Below are 22,973 nucleotides of genomic sequence, written 5' to 3'. Positions count from 1 at the left end.
AGTGGGCTGGTCCAGAGCTCTCTTTGTCTGGGGACCCTGATTACTTCATGCCCCAAACACCCTTGCAGCACAAATCAGGCTAAAGGGGGCATGGGTGAGAGTCAGGTGGTCCCCATCTCAGTCTCCATCACTGTGACTGAATTTCAATCTATGTCTCTCTGTATCTAGTGACTTCCAACCTGAGTGAAATGAGGAGCTAAATTTGACCTTGACAAACTCACCCTTCACCCTATTCAGGGTCCTTGAAAAGAGATGGCAAGACAGCCCCAGAGGAAGTGAAACAACCTTATGATGGGCTTAGTTCTTGCTGGGCCTTTACTCTCCAGTCGCAACCGGCCATCCCCAGCTCCTGGGGGCTCCCTGTAGCCTTCCGCACTCTGTAGGCACTTGCTCCAAGGAGGCGCCCTTCCTCTCTTACGCTTTGAGGAAGCTTCTCTCTATTTCCTTTGTCCCTTTGGCTCTGGGAACCAATGGGGGTGGTGGACCTCGTGGGGGGGGTGTCACAATTCAGCTCCTCTAGGCATTCAAGCCCCTCCCCCATTTCCTGTGTCCCAAGTGACCTCACGGTCAAGCTTTTGGGGCACCTCCCTTTATTCCCAGGGCAGGAAGCAGGAGGGGGCTAGAGGGAGGATCTGGGCTGGGGAATTGACGTGAAGTGCGTTTGTCAATCCTGGGATCCAGGGAATTCCTGGGGGTTCTTGCATATCAGCTTGTGTGTGGGGTGGGGGATATGAGGGGGGCGGGAGTTAAGTCCTTAAGCTCTTTAGCCAGTGTCTCATCTAGCGCTCAGCTCATCTATCTCTGCTGGGTGGAGGTGGGGAGTGCTGGTGAGGAATGGTTCCCACAACTCACATAGAGGTCTACCCACACAGGTGCCTTGACCCTCTCCCCTACCACATACACCACACCCAAAGTGGTAGCTGTTGGGACAGAGCCGAGACAGAAGTCAACACCAGCTAGTGATGCCCTGGGTGGGGAGGGGGTGTTGGGAGTGTCCAGGGAGGAGGGCAAGAATCAGAGGCAGGAGGCCCCTTCCATCCAGTTCCTTCATCAGTGCCCAAGACCACCTCCCTCAGGGTCGGATTCATCCCATTACCCATCTCAAGTCCCCTCTGGGTCCAGGTTTCACTCACCGAGCGTACTCAGCCCCAGGAACAAAAACCGCAGCAAGCTGGTGGCAGGGGGCCTGGGCAGGGAAACCATGGCACTCCCTGGCCCCGACGGAGTCAGGGGCGCCGGCTCCGGGACACACCGACCGACAGGTGCTGAGGCGGCTCGGCAGCTGGGGCGGACGCGGGAGTCGAGCCACTGACACGCAGGGCGGCTCTAGCCAGAATCTGTGCGCGTGTGTCCCGCCGGCGGGGTGGGGACCGACGGCGACAGAGGGGCGGGGCGTTCGAGGGGGCGGAGAGGTCGTGGTCTTCCCGGGCGGGGCGTGCGGGTGACCCGCCACCGGGCGGGGGCGGGGGCGGCTCCCGCGCTCGGACGGCCGGATCTCGCGGCCTCCACCCGGGCAGGACGCAGGGTGGGGTCGGGTAAGTCGCGGTGCCCCCACAGCCGTCCGGGGGCCCGGGGAAAAGGGAAGGGTTCTGAACGGCCACACTGGGGCCATACACTTCCCGCACCGCCGCCGGCGGGTGGGAAGGAGGACGGGGAACGGAGGGAGGTTTGGGGGACTCTCCGACGTCCAGGAGCCGGCCGGGGTTCTGGCCCGACCACTGCTCCGAGCTTGGGGGTACCGCGTCCTCCGCCTAAGCGGGGCGGCCTTCCTGAAGGAGGAAGAGGGGAGCCGCGTTGTCCCGGAGTCACTGGGCTTCCGCAGGGTGTGGGGCGGAGCGGCGGGAGAGGGCCGGTTCCCCGCAGCCGGGCGGGAGGAGCGGACCGGGAAGAGATGCGGCGGCCCCCGCAGGGGCCCCCGCCGCTGCTCCGGGGAAGGCCCAGGGCCGCGCCGGCCGGGGCGGGAGGGGAATGTCTGCACCTGCGGGCGGCGGAGAGAGGGACTCTCAGCACGTCCTCGGAGTCTCCCTAAAACTCAGTCCCCAGGTCACCCGGTCTTGTGCCTTACACCCCGAGAAGGGGGAGGACTGGCGCAAGGAAGCCCCAGGAGCTGAGTAGGAAACTGAGGAAACAGGAGCCCGGCTCCCAGCTCCGCGCCTCTGAAAAGAATGGCTTATGGGCCTTATGCTGACCGGGGATGGGGGGGGGGCTGTGGGAAGGGAGACCGGACAAAGTCCCCCGTTTCTTTATCCCCGTATCTTTGCTGCCCCCCATCAGCCATCAGGCCCGCTCTGATCCTTTAATTCCCGGGACCAGATCTCGTCCGCTGTGAATTTAATTTAACCGTCCCCCGCCCCCCACCCCCACCCCTGGGGCACCACCGCCAGTCGGTCCAAAGGCACCTGTGCGCCCTCTGGCGGCCGCAGAGCCCTCACCGAAGGGCACGCACCTGTTCTTGCTTCTCAGTCCAACAGCCCCAATACAGATGCTTCAAACATTAGGGCACAGCTTAACCACCGAGCAAAGGTCACCGGGGGCAGAAAGCGTAACAAGGAATTCTTGGCGCTGCTTGCTCTGGGTGGCAGTTGACTGGGAAGGAAAGCAGCCAGGCCTCCAGTTCCATTTATTCCACACAGTTCTGCTCTGTTTTAACCCCGAGTGTGGTCCTGGTGCCTGCATGGAACAAGGTCTTTTTCTATGCAGTGCCCCACAGACCCTCTCGGATGCTTCTGCCTAGGGTGACTTGCCTGGCTGCTCTTCAAATCTTCAAATACCTGCCGTGCAGTGGTTTGAGAAATGCCTGTGCAAACACAGGGCCGCTCCTGCAACTCTTGGAATCAAATGCTTGGCAGCTCAGCGGCCGCAAAGGAAACAGAAACAGATAACTGACAGTCTCATACCCTTATGCAAGGACCTACAAGTTTGGATTGTCAAGGAGTGTGTGTGTGTGTGTGTGTGTGCGCGCACTTGGGGGTTTTTGGTTTGGTTTTTCTATTCACTCAAATTTTTCTTTACACTGCAAACCACCTCCTGTAAACACCCCTCCTTCATTTGCAGACTAGGGTTAAGTTACCCCAAATAAGCAACTCCTTCCAAGAAAAGAAGCACAAAGTTTCTTGGTAGTATTCCAGGAACGCCAAAGCATCTAATTACACGGGCTATGCTCATCCCTATCAAGTGTTTTATAAGGCGGAACCTCAGCATTCACTCTCTGTAGCTCACTTCTCCTTTAGAAAGTGGATCCCAAATAACTTGCAACGTCGGAAGTAAAGCTACAACCAAAGATGGGACAGGCGGTGCATCTCTCCATGTAACCCAGGGGCCATCCCGTTAGGACTCTTTCACTGCCCTCACCCCAACCAAAAGATCTCCCACTCTAACTGCTATTCCAACCACTTCTTTCTGCTGACCCCGAGTCAGTCAAAGTGACAGAAGTTAGCAGAGCAGCTCCGTTCCTTTCTGAGTTTTTGCCAGGATGCCGCTTAGGATGAACACTGCTCTCTACCCTCGTGTAACATGAGAGTGTTGGCAGATAACCCAGGAGTGGCCTGGAGACTGCTTCCAGAAACATGTTGCACGCAAGAGCTAAGTTCATAGTTTCATATGTTAAGAGACATGCAGGTCACTAGCGTTTCTTCCAAGCATACTTCACCACATCTCTCAAAGCATCTTCTTGTGCTAATTCTTACCTTTGAACATAGTGTCTCCATCCCCCTTGACTCAGTTCTAGGGCTTCATTAAGGTCCACGTTTTGTCTTTAGCAATGCTCATATAGTTACAATACCCTGCTATCCTCTCTCCCAGATTGTTCTGGCCAAACAAACCGGAAATTCAGTTATCACCAAGCTCCTTTCTTTCCAAGCTTCCATTTCCCAATGCTGCTTCGTCCTCTTGCCCCTACCACTCACTCATCCCAAGCCAAGTGGTGAAAACTTACTGGTTCCTGGATCTAGCCTTGGCCCTCTTCTCTGTGCTGCTCACGGTGTTCTAGTAATGCCCCATTCTCAGTGATGTTAGGTAGATCTGAAACACCCTCACTAAATGTTCCCCAAATGATCTGCCCCAGCTAAGTAAATAAACAACAATGGGAAGTGGGATAGAAAAAAAAATGCATGAAGCATGTTGGTTTTGGGGTTGGTCGGTGGCAAAGTCTGGGGGAGGCCATGCAGTACTCCTGGTAATGCTTCTTCCTGCAGCACTCAGCACCGAATATTAAGAAGTGACTGCTAAAAGATGCTCAATGGAGCCTCAGCCTTAGGTCTGTAATTCCAAGGTCCAAAGAAAAGCAAAGTCTGAGAATTTCCTATGGCCCGTCCCTATCGACTGTACCCAGGGAGAAGAGGTGCTACACTGAAATTCCAAGAATATTTATACTCTCCCTGAACTAGCATCCACTTATTTGTTTGTTTGTTCTATTAAGTAAGCTCTACACCCAACGTGGGGCATGAACTCCCGACCCCAAGATCAAGAGTCACATGCTCTACCAACTGAGCCAGCCAGGCGCCCCAACTAGCATCCATTTTTAGCAGCTCATATCAGAAAACAGCATTAAACCTAGACTAAAATGACATTAATAAAAGTCATCCCATTGATTATAAGCTCTCTAGCCTTCAAAAAATAAGCATCAACCAATCAAGAAGTATCAGGATGAGAAAATCACTGCTTTGAGGCCATTCAGGTTGTAGGAAGGAGAAGAATATTTTTTATCAAGATGCAATTTTAACAGTATAAAAAAAAAAGTGGGGAAAATTATAGCTCTTACCTGGCTTTGCAGTCCATCTAAAGGAGAGTACCTGAGAGATGTTGGGGGAATCACCGAGTGTAAAGATAAGAAATGAAATTCTCTTACACATTCACGTATGTAGGATCAGAAGGAATATCCCAGTCATTTTTCAAAAAGAAATACAAAATGAAATGTCCAGTGACTTTAGTACTCTGACAAGAAATAATGACACTGGTCAGTGGGGTACAGAGAGTGCAAGAGTGTGACGATACCCTGCCCCCTTTGTTCTGTACATTCTGAGCAGTAAAGTGAGAGCAGAGGGCCACACTACCAGTGAGCCTGCACCCTGCTCCAAAAAGCACGACTAGTACTCCAAGAGGCCAAGAATTACTTTAATAATTTTTTTTTAAAAAGTTTAAATGGCAACACAACCGTAAAGTTGGTACATCACAGAAACAAAGGTCTTTGCAGGCAACACTGATTGGGAATAGCAAAACACTTGGTTGGTGAAAAAAATGAAACTCTAAATTATATACAATAGTAGCTAAGGGTGATATTGAAAAACAGTCTTATTTACTGTGACTCAAGATTTAACTTGCCATTATCTATTGCTTATTTATTCAGGGTTGTAAATAATACTTATATAGAGACATAGAGATGTGTAAAAATGAAACATCGTGAAAAAAATACAATTTTTCAATTTCATATGAAACTCAAAGTATAAGTTTTGTCCAATATGGAATGTACCTACATTGTTTATATTAGGGCTCTAAAATCCATTTAAAAATTGTCTTTTTGTTTTTTAAAAAAGAAACGGCTGACCCACCATGCAAGTTCGCTGTATTTCTTGCTTGCTCAAAATGAGCATTTTCAAGTGAGGTCTGTTTTTTCTGCCCAAGGTCTAGTATGATTCCGCCGAAGTTGTACTGGCCCGATTGTGGAAAGAGTGTCCATGGAGAGTCTGATGGCAGCATCTGGGTGAGGGGCAGTCTGAGTAATGCAAAGTGAATAGAGAAGAGGGAGGTAAGAGCCCAAATCCTTATGAAGGATGACATTCAGTTGTTAAATTTTAAGGGGTATCCAATGGCTTTTTCCAGGCACTCAACTAAAGAGCCAGCGGAAAGAAAATCCCTCTCTACTTCGACGAATTTGATATAGATGGATTTGGGGGAAACTCCAGGATCCACAATACAGTTCTGAGACAAAAACCCATTAATACCAACCCAATCTTTGCTGAAGGTTTTGGTATTTGCCTGGAAATGTAAAAATAAGCATTGCTGGAGAGTCCTGACCTCAGCAATCCCGAGGTAGCAATAGATTATTCGGGTGGGTTCGATTTCCACCTGTAATGAGGCTTGTGCCGAGAGGGTCTCCAAGTCAACCCGGCCCTCCTTTCCCGGGTCCAGAGAACGTCGCTCCAGGTGTGGCGAAGGGGGCCTCTCCATACATTCTTCGTAGCCAATGGCATAAAGGCCTGGACTTTTGGGAATGCCTCCCGGCAATAAATATTGCACCACGTTCCCACCAGTTGGTTTGGAATGGGCAATGGGTATCCAGTCAATTTCCATGTGCAGCTCCAGGCACCTAGCTTCACTAATGGTGATCTCTAAAAACTTGTAGTAAACATTCTTCCAGTTCATTTTCTGCACGCGGGTCATAATGATCCGTCCCTCAGGCTTCTCGGAGTTGAAGTATTCCCGCAGTCGCTTGCCAAGGGGCACCTGGGAGCTGATCTCCGCATAATGGTAACGGATATCCTCTTTCCAACGGGTATTATAACCAATTCCAAAAATGGCCAGTTTGTTAGAAAGATGAAGCCTTGAAAAGTCCGTCCAGCTCTGAAACAGTTCCCATTTCAATTGGACGGATTCCAAAATCTGTACGATATTTTGCATGATGTCTCTCTTCCTAGAAAGAGAAATACAAAGTCAAATCCCTCAGGTGTGTAGCTCAGCACGGTGCCACAGAACTTTCTGCAATGATGCAAATGTTCGCTATCTGTGCTGTCCAATATGGTAGCCATTTGCACTTAAAATGTGACCAGTATGAGATGGAAATTTTTAGTCCCCCACATGGGACTAGTGGCTACCGTATTGGACAGTGCAGGTCCAGATAAACATAGTATTAAAATCTCAGAAANACTCTTTCCTAGGAAATTTCTAGGAATGAATGATAAACTGCTTTCCATTACTTCTATAGTCTGGCTGTATTAAACTTAGTAACTATTGATATATAAGACCCTAGGATTTCAGAAACCCAAGGATCAAGAATTTAAAAAATTTTTAACTTATAATTATTAATTCCAGTATAGTTAACATACAGTGTTATACTGGTTTCAGGTGTACAATCTGGTGATTCAACAATTCCATACAACACCCAGTGCTCCTCATAACAGGTGCACCCCTTAATCCCCATCCCCCCTCTGAGAATCATCAATTTGTTCTCTATAGTTAAAAAGTCTGTGTCTTGCTTTATCCCCCTCTTTTCCCTTTGCTTGTTTTGTTTCTTAAATTCCACATACAAGTGAAATCATATGGTATCTTTCTCTGACTGACTTATGAAGTGGGTATTAAAATGCATAGGACGGCCTTCAGACCTAAGTACCAAAAGCAGATGAAGGATGTTGTATTCAAAATGGCATCCAGTATCACTGAAAATAATGAATAGCTTAATTTCTAACCTGGAAGTTCTTGAGAGTTCAGTAATTTTGACCCACACATGCTTGCTGCAGGAAATGTACAACTGATTATGTGTAATGACCTGATGCAGAAACAAAATGATCTTTTCTTCTGTTTGTCTGAAATTCATTACTACTCCCAAATGCAGAAGAATTGTCTGCTAAGCACAGAATTAAGATCTGAGAATTCAGATGGAAAAGGTCTACATCAAGCTTAGAGGGAAAAATGAACTTGAATGGGGACTATTCTAGAAAATATTTTCTAAAGGGGAGCAAAAGTATAGAAATAATTTCAGTTTGGATTTGGACAGTTAACAGAGTAAGGCCGAGTGTGCTGGGAAGTTTTTGTTTCTAACGCTGCTTTAACTCATGTAATTGTAGCTGATACTTCACGATAACTCATGGACTATATGTATCAGCCTATGTAATTACAAGTTTGTTTCTCAGGTATGGCAAGACTTTGATACTGAAAGACTGAAGTCTGTTCAATATTAACTTAGCAACAATCTATTACAGTCTACACACGTCATCGGTTCAAGCTACAAAAATACTCAACAACCACCCGTATGTATGATCAAACGTAGGCAAAGAGAAGAGGGTGGACATGGTTGCTAACAGCTTCTTGGAAGGAGACAGATGCTTGAAAGTTTCCTATTAAATCCTTGTATCTTCTAGGGGAAGAGTTTTGGGAACAAATTGGGGAACCGTCCACATGGTCATTCTCAGTCTGTCCTCTACTCTTTGGCTTTCTCTGCAAGATGACACAATGCTAAGATTTGATCACCCGCTGTTTCTTGGAGCCAAAGACTGCCCTAGACGTAGCTTCCACTCTTTAGTTTGTCGTGGAAGTTCTCAAGTATCGGAGTGGCCATCTAGATGAAATCCCTGCATTGTTGGAGAACTGTTTCTTCTCAGGGTACAGAAGGCACTCAATCATTCACATTTAGCTTGGTGCTCGTGAGGTGAAGATCTAGGCCCTGTTTCTGCATGAATGCTTTGAAGAGAAGCTCTCTTTCGTAGCCATCATCCTTCCTTGTCCTCTTTCGAAATGCTGCACTGATCTCTAGGACTCAGCTAAGCATTGGGATGGAGGGCAGGGACTTTCGTCTATTCTGCTATCTCAATGCCGGACACAAAATAGGCACTTTGCAAATCACTGTTGACTAAATGAGCAGGTTGGGTGACTCTTCTTTATGGATGAAGGATGGTGTATTTTAACCACAGGTTATGTCTGCTAGCTCAGGCTAACCCCATCTACACTTAGAGGGGGAAAAAAAATCCAATGCCCAGATGAAGTTATTTTAGTCAGCACTGTCCTAGCCCTAAATCATCAGTAAGGAATAGTTCTGAGGAAACTTGCCCTGGAAAATGAATGGCCTATTAGGAACCACTTTAAAATTGCTCACCGTGTGAGCTAAAACCTGGAGAAGAGGCGGCAAAGCTGGCCATTTCTACGGACCCTAGCGGCAAAGCTGGCCATTTCTACGGACCATTTCTACGGACCCCTGTCTTGCCCTGCGGATCTGATGTCAGCCTGAAGATCCCTGGGCCTAAGGCTCATCACATTTTCAAAACTACGGAGCACAGTAAAAATGAGACCCAGTTATTTAAATGGCTCCGGAGAATGGTCTATTTTAGTTCCTGATTTCTGAAGTTCCAACCGCGGGAGAAGGCAGATGGTCTGAGGGTAGGGACACCAATTCTGTGAAGTTTGAGTTCACCTCCAGTTACATCAACTGGACCTCCACTCAAGGTCCAAGTGGTGAAAGGGACAGATGGGACATTTTAGTGAAAGAGACAATGGCCTTTTTGGAGACTGGGGGTCTGAAGAGATGGATTAGTAATAATGCATTTTTTTAAATATTCATCATCAAAGTTTCCCTTCCTTTGGGACATTCTGATATCACAGTTGGAAAACAGACCTACTTCCCAGCAAGGGACAACCTCGAGCTTACTGACTTGAGTCATAAAGTTCTTTTTTGAGGAGTGGGGAGTGGTTACAATTTTAAGGAATAATTCTTGATCCCTAAACTTTCACCACCACCCCCACCCCCCCATGGGAGTAGCGGATACCGGGAATTCTTTGGTTCTACAGATACTCTGAAAAAGACAGGAGCATTTGCAAAGTGGGTGGTGGTGGTGGTGGTTGGCTCAGTGAAAACAACAGTTTCTTTTTTATATTGCTTGTTGCTTATCACAGCGCTTTCCATCTTGCCTGTTCCCCCTTTGTCCACCATCCCCTCAAACACCAAGATCACATGCGTGGAATGAAGTACAGAAGGAAAAAAAAATGGGTGCTATCAATGCTTTGAGATGACCAGGTTGAAAAAAAAATGGTGTTCCTCTACTTTCCCCCTAAATTTATCTTTTAATATATTTGTTTCATAGATTTAATCAGGGACCTCTTTAAAGTTATTTCAAAGAACCACAAACTTAGTATCACTGAAACTCAGAGACCTGTGGTCTCCTTACAGAAGAGATAATGCTGAACTCTTAGGGGGAGAATCAGGTGATGTAGCAAGCAGAAGGACCCCGGCCCAGGACTCCATCTTTCATCCGTCAATGGCTTTCTTTTTCAAATGTATAAAAAGGCCACCTAAGGGGTTGCTTCTTGATCCCCAAAGTGTAATGTTACAAGGAACGTAAGTGCCTCTGGCACTCCAGTCATCTCACCCAGCCCCAGATAAACTCAGGGCTCCGTGAATGATCTTTGCACCGTAATTAAACACCCACAGAGCCACACTCGAGTACAGGCAAACACCATCAACACACTTATTTTTGCGCTAATACATTCATTTCTTCATGTTGTGTACAAAACTGTCAGCGTAGATTAACTACTGGCAAACTGAGGGAGTCCACCTGCTCCCTCAATGGTATGGCAGTATTTTCCATACATGGCTAATGACAGCAGTGACTTTCTGGGTCTTCCCAACGGTCAGTCAATTTAGGTAAATACATTTTGTAGAAAGAAGCATCTACTTACTGCGCTTCTTCAGAAGACTCTTGTTTTATTTTTAATGTTCTCTTTGTGACAGGTATTTCATCTGAAAAGCAAGGTTTTTGAAACAAATTATATTTTTCTAAGTAGCATACATTTAGGTAGAGAAGTAACTGTGTTTACTGTTTGTTCCGTACTTTCCCATGCAAGGCCGCAATTCTAGTGTCAAACACTGTCCGATGCCAGATTTATAAATATAGCTCTTATATAATGAGATGCGTACATTTATATGCAAGATCAGAAACCAGCTCTACAAGTATAAAATTCTTCAAGGTCACCAGTGGATTTCTAGCTAGGAGCTTAAAGCTTAATTTCACTGCAAACATGATTTTTAAAGGAACAAGAATGAAAAATGAGTCTCTTCTGTTTCAATTTTCTATGTAGGTTTTACAGAGCAATTATTCCCCCAAACATCACGACGAACATACTCTGCGTGTTATTTTTTCCCAAAGGTTTGGGAAAAACTTAATTCTCTAGGGCAAAACCCGAGTAATGGGATGCCAAAGCAATTTAGATCTCATTACTGTTTAGAAATTAAAAGGTAGCCATCACTTGGCATCGGCCCTTTTTAGTCTCCCAATCTTTAAGTCTCTTACATTGCGTTAGCCTTATAGTTTTATAGCCTCTTTCTTCTCTCCTTTTCCCTTCCAATATTTGAGAGATTAAGAAAATAGCATTTGTAAGAGATATTAGCATTTAATCCTTTTTCTTTTGAATTGGCATTTCTCTATCATCAGGAATTCCGTAAAACCGTGCCTGTGGACTTTTATCTGAAGCTAGGGAAGCACATTTATAGTGCCAATAATACTTATACTTCCTTGGAGGGTTGGCTGAGTAGCTCACTGGGGAGTCAGAACATTTACTTAGAAGTGAACACTCATCACACAACTTGTGTGTGCCTGCACAGTGCCTGCACCAGAAACTGGATTCGGAGTTCCAAATTATGAAAATCCAAACTGGAGCATTTGTTGCAAAAAGAAACAAAAAACAACTACATAGACCCCTTTTTAATTAGGACACCCCAGTTTGGATTTGATGGCCAGGAGTTTTGTTTTCCACTTTTAATGCTAAGTCCAAATCATTCCAGCTACTGCTCGGATGGGATCCTTAGTCAATTTTGAAGGAGTGTGATCACTGTTAAAATTCCAATATCAGCTCTTTTCAACATGAACTGAGGCTTCTCTCCTTCCTCTTCTTCTTTTTTTTCCCCCAGACTAAAGTCTGGCTGGGGACCTTTTCTGTATCATAAAGAGAAAAGTATTTGGGATAAAGGAAGGAAAAGACAGTCATGTCTCGAGCAGTCGCACTAAGAATTAACATTCTTGGCAGCTGTCTTAGAACTGGGAGGTGCAGGATTTTTAAATTGCATAAGATTCTACCTGTCACTGATTAGGAATTCTGTGTCTTTAGGAATTTGCTCATGGCCGAATCCAAATAACTCCACCAAGCACTGGTTGGCAATTTAGGGCTAAACCAACGATGCCCAAGTTGCCCCAAGTAGGCTGGCCGTGTGCCTTGTGCTGACAGTGGGAACAGTACCAGAAGATATGACGGTTACTAAGTACAGGCGCAAATATAAAGACACACACACGCGCGCACACGCACACACACGGTGAGTAGCATATATATTGGCTTCCTTACCCAATTCCTGATCTGTTGGATAGCCATGGAGATCCTGACTGTGGTTTCCCCAGTCCTCCTGTGAATACTCCTCCATAGTGCTGCCATCTGACTCCAGCTCCTGGTACAAGCCACTACTGTTAATAAGTACAGGCTGGCAGGGCTGAGCATCCCATCCTCCCTGACCAAACACCTGTTCCAACTGTTCAAATGTGTAACTGCTCTTTCTTTTCCCAACACCATGTTCTTTCACCCGACTGTAACACCTGCGAAGGGTCTAAGACACAAAGTCTTTTGTTATTCCTTTAAAGCTGTACTTCCTCTTCCAGGTACGGACCACAGATATTAATTACTATTAGACAGACACAGACAGACAAACATAGACACATTGTTACAGGAATGCTAGATTTCAAATTCATTATTATATTAGAAAAAAAAACTAATTTAGCATTTACTCAAACATGTTATAATTCAAACAATTATTTTGCAATTAATCATCCATTAAACAACAAGAAACATTACAACATTATTGCATGTACCCCATACACATATTTTTATACCCCCGCCCCCCCTTTAAAAAAGAATAAGAAAAAAAAAAAAAAAAAAGAAAACAAGAAATACCAGCCAGCCAATAGGATGCACACCTGCCACAGAAGAGAAAGAGCTGCTATTGTGCCCAGAATTTGGAAAAAGTGAGGGAAGGGAGGACAGAAAGAAGAATTTCCCAAAGCAAAGAATATAACCTTCCTTACTCCTAAGAAGGAAAACAGGGTAAAAACAATTGCCTACACGAATCAGCTAGTGAAAGATATTACTTACAGAGTCCATAATCCTTACTAACTTACTCTGTCTTTAGGGAAGTTGCTAAAATTTGAAGGAGGTCAAATCGATCACACTGCAGACCCCAGCCTCCGACACCAACTGTCAAGAAACAATACACTCATTCCTACGTTGAAAGACCAACCAGTTCAGCTCTACGCGACCAACTCAAACTGCTAGCTAAACAAACCAACAAAGGAGGCCAATAATTTCCTCTTGGCGGGGGGTAAGTGAGGTGGACGGGGTATCATTTCACTTCTTTCTCTGCCTTGTGCCACACAGCAAATAAAAATCACTATGTGAGTCCGCAGAGAAAACTCGGAAGGTTTTATTATCTCTCACAACCCTTCCATTTCTTCGTGGTCTTCTAATGCATACTTCCGATCATGAGCCCAGTTTCCTTAGTTAATGGTGTATCTTCACTCCATCTTACATGATAGTTTAAAGGATAAATCAAGGACTTAGTCCCAGCACCCAAATTTAGTTTAGCGTTACCAGTGTCCACCCCATCTCTCCTCCTTTTGTTTCTTCTAACCTCCCTTCTCCTTGACTCGAGTTCACTCAGAATTTTCTGGAGAGGCAAGACCTTTTTCCCCTGATGTCTCCCAAATACCTTCTAACTCAACTCTGCAAAACCGGTTCACCCCAGACTCCATTTACACGCATTAGCCAGACTGTAGGTTTCTCCTAAATGTGAGATTACTTTCCATAAGCCAATATATCACATAATCTCACCAAACTGCAACAACTCTTAATAATCTTCACAGAGCTTCTGTGAAAGTTCCGTATCTTCAAATCACAGTTGACAAACGACTAGAAGACACTGTCAAATACTTTGCAGATCTGTCCCTTGAGACTAGAAATCCCAGATGGGCAAGAGGAATAATAAAAGCATGACACACAGGATAATCTTTCTCAGATGTAAACAGAGCAGTGATTAGTCACCCCCTCCGAAAACCAGCCAGCCTACCCCCTGCAGAAGCACCTGCTTTCCTCCCTTTCTAGAGATTTCTTCTGGTGCCTCCAATGATGCCTTAAAGAACTGAGGTTTCTGATTAATACACTCTTTTAAAAAACGGTTCCTTCTCTTTCTCTTTGTAAAAGATAGTCACAGCTACATAACACAAAACTTTCTAGAAAAAAAATCAGGCACGAACTTGGGAAATGTGTCACAGGGCAACCCTTCCAATGGAAGGAGACAAATGCCTGCAGCAGATCTCATTTGACTTTCTATATACTCCCCTTTCCCAGTGCCCTCTGCCCTCCTTGCAGGGATTGGAATTTGAATTGCAAACATCTCCTGCCAACTTATTTTTATCTTACGATGTCTAGTTTCTGCCTCCAAGAACACCCCAACCACTCTTTTCAACTCCTCCAAGGACCGACCGTACATGGAGAGTCCCGGCCGTGTCCCCTTCACCCTTCCAAGGCCATAAATGGAGACGCCACCACTCACTACTTACTGGCTGCCTAGAGAAAAGCATGCAGCACACAAAAGAGCCCGGTCAGATCTGTCACTGAGGGTTATTTCAGAAGTCAAGGAACAAAACGGACATTCCTTTGAAGAAAGGTGCCACCCTTATCAGGATGTGATACGGGCATAAAGCAAAACCACTAATCTTTGACAATGTACATGGTGGGAAACCACAGAAGAGATTTACTTTCTTTGAAACCACCATATTCAGCTTAAAATTTGACTTGGCTTATGTAATTGTGAATAAGGGAACTAGCACTATCTACTGATTTTAGATACAGAAGAACAGTCAGAGGATACATTTCAGGCTAAGAGATCTTGCCACCTCCTTCTTCGTAGTGTACTTTCGTAATACACTTTAACAGTGTAATGTGCTGATATGTAAAATATCTATCAGGGGCCTGGAGGAAAAATGTTTGGTCATTCCTAAATCCATACGATAGGAATTTGATATGTTGAAATAATGTTAAAGATTTCCAAATTGATGTTAACTCTCTCAAGACATAAGTACACATAAGAGGTACCTTCTGGGTTCAGTAAAAGATCCACAGATCCAAGGAGAGGCTGTTGGAATAGGGACACATCAACTAAGATAGGAAAAAAAAAAAAGTGAGAACTCAAACATGAACTTGACCACCACTACAGGAGACACTGGAATTTGGTGGAACTGCAGGGACTTTAGAAATGGATAAAAGGAGCATATGGAGACCTTCCAATCAGAAAAAGTTACACTTCCCACACTCTAAATGATGAACCAAAGCAGGCAATTAAATGACTGTGTGTCTGTGTCAACAGTCCTAAATAAGCCAACTTAAAAACCTACTCTAAATCTGAGATTAAGAGAATGCTCCAGAATCTAGGAAAAACAAAGTCTCACCTCCCATCTCAGACAGCCATGCCAAACCCAACAAGAATCTCAGTTTAGCTTTCTTGGAAGGCCATTTCCTACTCAACACAAATACCTCACTGCCCTTCCTTCTCTCGTTACCTCACTTGTCTTAGAAATGTATGGTAATTTAACCTAGTTTTTGTTTTTTTCAATTAAGATCTCAGGGCGGGGGCAGGGAAAGAATTCGCTTAAAATTATTAAAGACCAGTCTATTCACAATTGAGAAGAATAACACTTTCCTTATTGCTAGAAATTTCCATGGTAAATCAGTATTACAATGTCCTCCCTGGGGAAGAGGAGGGAGATAATACTGTATCTTGAACGAAGTCAGAGGGATAGAGGTCAGGAGGAGTCAAGAAAATCTGGAAAGAAGAACTAAAGGATAGGTAACAACTTGATCAGGTGGTCAAATCAGAGGAGTTCAGAGGTATTCGATTTGGAAGAAATGCCAAGTGTTCAACGACTCCAACAGGAAAAGAACCAGAGAAGACTTGAAAGAGTGTCCCATTACCAAAGCAAGATGGCTGACAACTGATAATTTATAGACAGAGGGAAAGTTCTGCCAAAGTTTAAGACTGGAGTGAAAGGAAATGAAAGCATAAAGATGACATTCATTGTGGATGAAGGCAAGGGGGGGGGGTCTATGGGGGGGCAGGTAAACAAAGGGAGGAGTTTTAGATTGGCAGGATTGGGGGTGTAACGGCAGCAATGCAGAGAAAGACCCAGGGTTACAGTACACGTAACATTAAATACAGTGCAGAGTGCAGCTGTCTTGCCAAAGTAAGTAAATCCAGTATTGGGTTGTATAAGCAGAGGAATCACATGTAAGCTATGGAGGTGGCTCTTCCTCTCTATTCAGCACCGGTGAGGCCACAGCTGGAGCACAGCATTCAGTTCTGGGCATCGAACCAGCTACAAGAGAGGGAAATTGTAGAGTTCAGAAAAGGGCAAATAAAATAATGAAAGGCTTGGAAAATAAGATCTATAAGCAGGGCCGGTGGTTTCATCAAAGCCCTTCCTGACATTATATAAGCTACTTTGGGGGTAAAAATAAGGTGTCTTTCGCTTCGGTGTCCTCCAATCCCTCCTCTGACTTTCAGGAAGTGGGAGGAATTGGATTCTTCCCTGGTATGGCAAAGCAGGAAGCAAACTAAATAAATCATATGGGCATATGCCAACCAATTCTGCTACTGGCTCAATCATGTTCTCGAAATTTGTCCCATTTCATACAATCATAAAATAATCACCATGACAAAACCACTGTTCGAACCGAACTGACTACAGGTGGGACAGGGTCTATCCTAAGGAGGAACGGAAATAAGGCATAATAGCTACATAAATGTGTGGCTTAGAAACCACTGGCATGTCCGTCTAAGATGTCAGATGAAAAAGTCAAGCTGCAAGGCAGGACAGCTTAGTTACAATAGCAGGAAACAATGTTATAAGAAAAAACAAGCAGTGAAACAGATTTTCAAACGTAGTTGTCAAACTGGCCATACTAGAAATGGATCACATAGTTGATCTTAACCCTCTGGCAACTAAATATAATAAATTTGAAATTTTTTTAAACCCAAATAATTACATAAGGAATAGCCTTATTTGCAGTCAGTCTTAAAAATCACATGTTCTATTCCACAAGAGATAGGGGCCACATCTCCAATGACTAATTGCTTATAAAAGTGTTAAAAACAATACCTCGGCCTAAGCAGATGTGTATTTTGAAGCAAAAAAAACAAAAACAAAAAACATCTTTGTGGAATACATCTATCTTCTTCCTTTAAAGTTTCTGCTTTAGGGACACCTGGGCGGGTGGCTCAGTAGGTTAAGCGTCTGCCTTCGGCTCAGGTCATGATCCCAGGGTCCTGGGATCGAGTCCTGTGTGGGGCTCCCTGCTCAGCGGGGAGTCTGCTTGTCCCTCTGCCCACAAGTGAGCTTGTGCTCACTCTCCCTCTTTCAAATAAATAAATAAAATCTTTAAAAAAAGTTATAGCTTTATTTTAACTGTTAGAACAAGTTGCTCTTAGTTAATGAGGCAACAACAACAACAAACTGAGTTTCAGTATCTTTTAGAGAGACTCAAAATTTCTTTAATTCGTTTTAGTTTCTTACTGTGAGCATAAAACGTGGAAAATAAAAACATCTGAAACAGGAGACATAAGCAAATAAACACATTTCTGCACACAGTGAGAGGGATATTCTGAGCACAGCATGTATTACTACAAATGTATGTATATTACACGGAGCTGTAACTAATGATTAGGAAGTCCCTCAAGGCAAAATCCATCGGGGGCCCACAGAAGTTTTACTACCTATTTTCTTAGGCTTTCCATACATCAAAATCTGGCCAAGGGATTTGCCAATCACCTAAATCCTTTAAAACCAACCAACCCTAAACCCCAACAAATCAAACCCAAGACCAAAAATACAGCACTTGTTTCACACTCCCCCACTTCTTAGCGCTACATAGGAGGTTTTGGCAAGTGAAAGATCTTTTTATTCCTAAAATTTCCTTTTCCTTTTCCTCTCCAGAACAGACGTTCTTAACTTTTTTGGGTCATGGATCCCCTCCCCAGAAAAACGCACGTGTGAAACCGTCCCAAGGCATTTCAAGGGGAACGCGGACTCTCTGAAGAGCCTGTACAAGAACCTCGGGTTAAAAAGCTGCTCTTGACCATGGTGTGGTTTCTTCCGTAAAAGAACAGAATAGAAGCCCTAAAATAAGGTAGACTTAATTTGTATATTAGGTTTTACAAGAGATTCTGAAGATTGGGACAACCAGTTTAAGTACAATTTAACCAGTTTGCTCCGTATCCTGCTCATTTAGATAAAGCAGCATTAGTATTTCCCTTAAGAGGTAAACTAGCCAAATTCCCCTGCTTTTTGAAAGAAACAATTCCTAGCAGTAAAAACATACAAGGATATCAATTTACTCGTCACAATAATATAGCACTTTTTCCCCACCTGCTTGGGAAGAAATCTTTCTGAAGTGGCAATTAAGCAATATGAAATGATTCATACATTATGCCCAGTATCTGTTCCAATTGAATCACATAATACGTGATTATTTATTATCTGATTCACTTATCAATACAGATGCCAGATAAATTACCTAAGGTAACAACTTACAACAGGGAAATTCACACATCTAGAAACAAGTATAGAAAAGGAAGTCTTGACTACTTTCCTTAGTAGTCACAATGGCTAAGCTTTAGCATCCTCCCGTTTTAATGCTGCCTAAAGACCAAAGGGTCTCAAAGAAATGGGCAGTGTCTACACTAGTTAGTCCTTAACCCAATGGGAGTAAGTCTGATCTATTATTCTGCTGAAATTGTTCATATCATGGTCAGCAATGTCTTAATTACTAAGAAGAATGACCCTCAAACTTTGTCCTTAACTCGTTTGAGCACTTGATCACCTGTCTGAATCACTATCCTTGCCAGATCATTTCTTTTGTAAAACTTTCCATAGTACACTGATTGACACAGGGTGGGTGGAGCTGTCCAAGGCTCTAAGAGCAAACACGTTCTAGTTTCCAAAATATTATGGACCTTTTGAATGGAAAAGAACCTCAGAGACCATGTAGTCCACCTTCCTCACTTAACAAATGAGGAGACAAGGACCCAAGACAAGTAAGTATTCCTTTGAAAGGGAATTGGCAAAAAAAAAAAAAAAAAAAAAAAGAAGGTACCAAATGCCACTCACATGTGAATGTTCCCCCAAGAGAACTATTCCCTTAGATCATAAAGTCTGGGAGGTAGGAATTATGTCTGCCTAGTTCACAGTTTCTCTGAGCCCAGGACAGTGCCTATCACATAAGGGTTCAATATGTATTTATCAAGTAAATGAATTAAGGTAATTTTACCATTGTAAATCACTCGCAAGAAGATCAATTTTTTTTCTTAGTGGAGAAAATGGGGAAACTCATTGTATAACCACAATGGTGTATTATATTTATACAGTCAATAAATCCAAGGTAGGTAAGCCTCCTACTTAAAAAAAGCAGGAGCAGAAAAGGGTATGAAACAGATACAGCTATAATTAGCAAAGCAAATTCCCTTTGTAACAGAGGGAATAACCGCAGAGGGCAAGGGCTATTTTAAAAATATCTACCATTCTTGTTGTTATATTTTTCTTTGGGTGGGGGAGGGGTCACCCGCCAAACAGAGCTCTGTCACTCTGTCCAAATGTATTTCTTATGCCTTACAACTTAAATAAATAAAATATTCAAGGATATAAAGTAGAGTTCTGTCAAAGATAGAAAAGGAAAAAAGACTCAATTTTTCCTGGATTCTGATAGGGCCAAACAGAAGAATGACCACCAGAAACCACGAGATCTTACCTCTCTGGAGCCCCAGTCTCTGTGGGGAACTGTCCAGGATTGAATTTTTTCAGCTTGCACCGCCTTCCAAATCTGGCTATGAACGACTCACTTTTGTGTCTATAACTGGTCAGTACTGTCTTCATGAGGGAGAGATTCTTGCATGGCACAAATAATTCAGGAAATTTTGATCCTCAGTGAGCATTGGCTCCTCTAAATTTTCTAGGTTCCTCCATGGTAGCAGGTGAGGGTCTTGTCCATGGAGATTATGAAGAAGAGAAGCCCTCGAGGAGGACGATACTAATTGTCAAAAACAAACATCTTCCATTGCCCAAGGAACTAGATTCATAGGACCCTAAGTTTTTACCCCTATACTGTAGGTAAACCATATGGGCTTTACCCCTATTATGTAGGTAAACCATATGGGCGCCCCATAGAGCAACGCTTATCAGCAGCAACACGGTACAAACCATACCTAGTAAGTGTGAGGTCATGTTTAAGAGAGTCCTTCTAGGCATGACATCCTCAAGTGCTTCTCTATTGAGAACAAGACAGGTCAAAAAATTAGGGCTTACTGAACTACTCAACTATTTCAGACACAAGCAGCAATAGACAGTCACAGGCATCAAAGACAGTCACAGACTACTATTTGTCTAGAACTTCCTCCCCATCTAAATGGGAGGGAAAAAAAATAGTTGTTTGGTTAAGAATTAACCTGGAGTAGGCTATTTTCCCCTGACCTCCTCCATCACTTCTGAAGTTGCTGTATCAGCATCTCTGTTCGATCTTTTCCTCAGTACTGCACACCCTGGGGAACTACTTCAAAGTGCTATTCAGATGATCTTTTAAATGTTAACTTTTATTAATATGTGAGAACTAAAAAAAAACATATTCAAGAGTGTGATCGAAAATATTTCTAGATGGCAGGGGAGAATCATTCATCCATAAAGGCCTCCCACACAAACATCCTGCAATGCGTGCTAATTGGTCCATAATTAAGAACTACACTCGCAGACACATACATGTACACACACGTTACAAAAAGACCTCACACAGCTTTACCACTACAACGTTGTACTGCTTCCCAAACACAGGGTACTTTCTACTAGCAATGAGACCAGTGTTTAAAAGGAAAAGGGTGCAGAGCAGTTCCTTCCCCCCAAAACAGTGGGCCACCTTATTCCTTTAAATGTGAACCATGAAAGTTTTGTAGTTATTTTTTTACTAAAAACTACCATATACTATGCAAAGATAATCTATAATACAAATTCTTTCCCTTAGTCAATTTTGCATATTTGGTTGTGACATCTAGGCAAAAATCATCTAAAGAGTAAGGTTATTAGAAATCCTCCATCAAGGTATCTGGGTACAAGCATTAGTCTTGACTGAATCTGGGACATGATTCAGACAATTGTTTTATAAAGGATAAATACTGAATTAAAGTAGACCCTTGAGCAACACGGATTTGAACTACAAGGGTCCACTTACACGTGAATTTTTTTTAATAAATACATTACTGTAAATGTATTTTCTCTTTCTTATGATTGTCTAAATATTTTTTCTCTGGCTTATTTTATTGTAATACAGTACATAAAACATATAACATACAAAATATGTCAATCGACTGCTCATATTATCAGCGAGTCTTCTGGTCAACAGCAGGTTATTAACAGTTAAGTTTTTGGGGAGTCAAAAGTTATACCCAGACTTTTGACTGCAAGGGGGTTGGTGTCCCCAACCCCCATATCGTTCAAGGGTCAACTGTACTTCAAAAAGTGGGGTTTTTTTTTGCATTTCCATGGTGTAAACTACAGATCATAAATGCATGAAAGAACACATCTTTATATGCTGACAAATACCTTTTCTATGAAAAACCTGAAAATAAGCATGTTTTAAGTTTATGTATTTGTCCTTGGGCAACCTGAACTTATTTAGGAAGTTGTTAGAAAGAAATTCAGGCAATCATAACACTTTTTATAGCTCATTTGGTAGCATTTTTATATTTTACTCTTACCTTTATGATGGTTGCTAAAAGCAAGAGCCATATGAAAAACGTAGTCTACAAAAAATCAAACATTTTCCATATGTGGCTCAATGTCCCGTGCAATGAAGGTAAAAACCATAACTACCATTCTTCTCAGCGCCTACTGTATGCTGAGATTTGGGCTAAGCAGATTATATTTATTATTCCTAATGTTTACTTGAATGCTAAAAGAGAGGGTCCCAGGAAAGAGCCTGAGGACTCAGTGCAGCAGGCTTACTGAGGAGGGCTCTTGAGAACACCTTGGAGAGACTGACTGGAACAGGGCTGGGCAGACAAGGAAGTTGCAACAGAGGCCTCAGCTAACCTACAGCGAGGTGTGGGAACTGGGATGAACCTTCAGAGTTGTCCTGAACTGGGGCAAGGAGGCTGTACCTTGGTATTTCAGTACTAGCCAGCCGCTGGATGCAGGCTGACCCTGGAGAGGGAGTCTAACCTCCGGAGAGACAGCTCCCTTGGGCAAAGGGAACTTCCTTCCAGGAATTCATTCACCTGGAAGCCATGACCAATCAGTGCTCCAAGCAGCTGGGGGGTGGGGGCAAGGACACTGACTAGTGTCTCACTCCTGGAGGAAGGGTCTGGGGAGTGTATCACATGTATATGGAAGATATGTGATACATTCCTATTTAACTGAACAGAGAACTAAGGGAAAGGTAAGAGCTTATCCAAGGTCACTCTCAGAGCCTCTCTCCCGTAAATTTAGGTTTCAAAACTAGGACCTGGTATTCCTCTCTTCAGGGGACATTGAAAAGTATAGAAAGTCACTGAATTTACCTTTTTGCCATAGTTGCCAGGAAGTTTATAAAGAGCTCATTTTAATATTTAGCGGAAGTAACCGTATTTACCTGGGTTACTCCCTGCACGCTCCGATTTCTTATTTTCTAATTCTATTTTTAGCTTTCTTCATATGCATATCTATTTCCTTTGGCACATTTACATTATAGATTACAAACAGCCCAGCTCATCCTCATCACCTCTAAGAAGACTACCTAAACCATACACACATTAGGTGAATGATGGCAGGCTTAGGTAATGGACACTCCATGGCCTCCTTCTGGTAAACCATATCCTTACCTGCTTTTACTACCAAAAAGTAATTCTACTTTGTAAAATCCTTCTGCAGTTCAAACTTACTTCCTTTAAGAGGATTTGGTAGTTCAATAAATACCATCATTTATATGAAGATTCGAGTGAACCGAGTCTTTGACAACTAAAGCCTTATGTTTCAACACCTTTCCTTGGGACTTCCAAATCAAATGTTTTCCACTGTGCTTACAATCTTAGAACACCATGAATTATTTGCAAGAATTTTTAAAACTTGCGTTCTCCTTCTATGTAAAGTAACATGAGCATAATGACATCCATCTGTGTTGCTATGTGTCTTTGCTATTGCATTAGATTGTTCATGATCATGCTG

At 43.4% G+C, this 22,973-nt stretch overlaps 2 protein-coding genes and 1 long non-coding RNA gene across 9 annotated transcripts in view; 1 reads left to right on the top strand and 2 right to left on the bottom strand.

Moving 5' to 3' along the window:
• LOC103660614 (endothelial cell-selective adhesion molecule) overlaps window positions 1-1,354 on the bottom strand; it is an 8,260-nt gene extending 6,906 nt beyond the window's left edge. Inside the window, exon 1 of the mRNA XM_008688242.2 lies at window positions 1,134-1,354. Within this exon, the coding sequence (XP_008686464.1) occupies window positions 1,134-1,203 (70 nt within the window). The 5' untranslated portion in view covers window positions 1,204-1,354. The remainder of the gene's footprint in view (window positions 1-1,133) is intronic.
• A 71-nt stretch (window positions 1,355-1,425) lies between these two features.
• LOC121102910 lies at window positions 1,426-21,078 on the top strand. Of its 4 annotated transcripts, none has more exons than XR_005835037.1 (4): window positions 5,619-5,743; window positions 11,806-12,007; window positions 12,872-13,060; window positions 17,727-21,078. It is a non-coding gene; the product is annotated as an uncharacterized LOC121102910 (long non-coding RNA). The 4 variants fall into 4 exon arrangements; XR_005835039.1 differs by lacking the exon at window positions 17,727-21,078 and adding an exon at window positions 7,845-7,961 and having other exon boundaries at window positions 5,620-5,743; window positions 12,872-13,151; XR_005835038.1 differs by lacking the exons at window positions 5,619-5,743; window positions 17,727-21,078 and adding an exon at window positions 1,426-1,535 and having other exon boundaries at window positions 12,872-13,151.
• The window catches only part of MSANTD2 (Myb/SANT DNA binding domain containing 2), a 32,332-nt gene continuing 14,450 nt past the window's right edge, over window positions 5,092-22,973 (bottom strand). Inside the window, exons 1-4 of one of the 4 annotated variants that reach the window (XM_008688245.2) lie at window positions 16,020-16,038; window positions 12,037-12,136; window positions 10,381-10,441; window positions 5,092-6,628 (exon numbers count right to left, since the gene is read on the bottom strand). In XM_008688245.2, the coding sequence (XP_008686467.1) occupies window positions 5,776-6,628; window positions 10,381-10,441; window positions 12,037-12,112 (990 nt within the window). In that variant the 5' untranslated portion in view covers window positions 12,113-12,136; window positions 16,020-16,038 and the 3' untranslated portion in view covers window positions 5,092-5,775. Of the gene's footprint in view, window positions 6,629-10,380; window positions 10,442-12,036; window positions 12,293-16,019; window positions 16,110-22,973 lie in introns of those variants that run through there. The other 3 variants (XM_040631087.1, XM_040631088.1, XM_040631089.1) reach the window with 3 other exon arrangements.

This window comes from Ursus maritimus, unplaced genomic scaffold (assembly GCF_017311325.1).
Source record: "Ursus maritimus isolate PB19 unplaced genomic scaffold, ASM1731132v1 scaffold_16, whole genome shotgun sequence".
Taxonomy (NCBI): Eukaryota; Metazoa; Chordata; class Mammalia; order Carnivora; family Ursidae; genus Ursus; species Ursus maritimus.
Note: the sequence above shows the minus strand (reverse complement) of the source record. Positions and strands in the feature narration are given on the sequence as shown.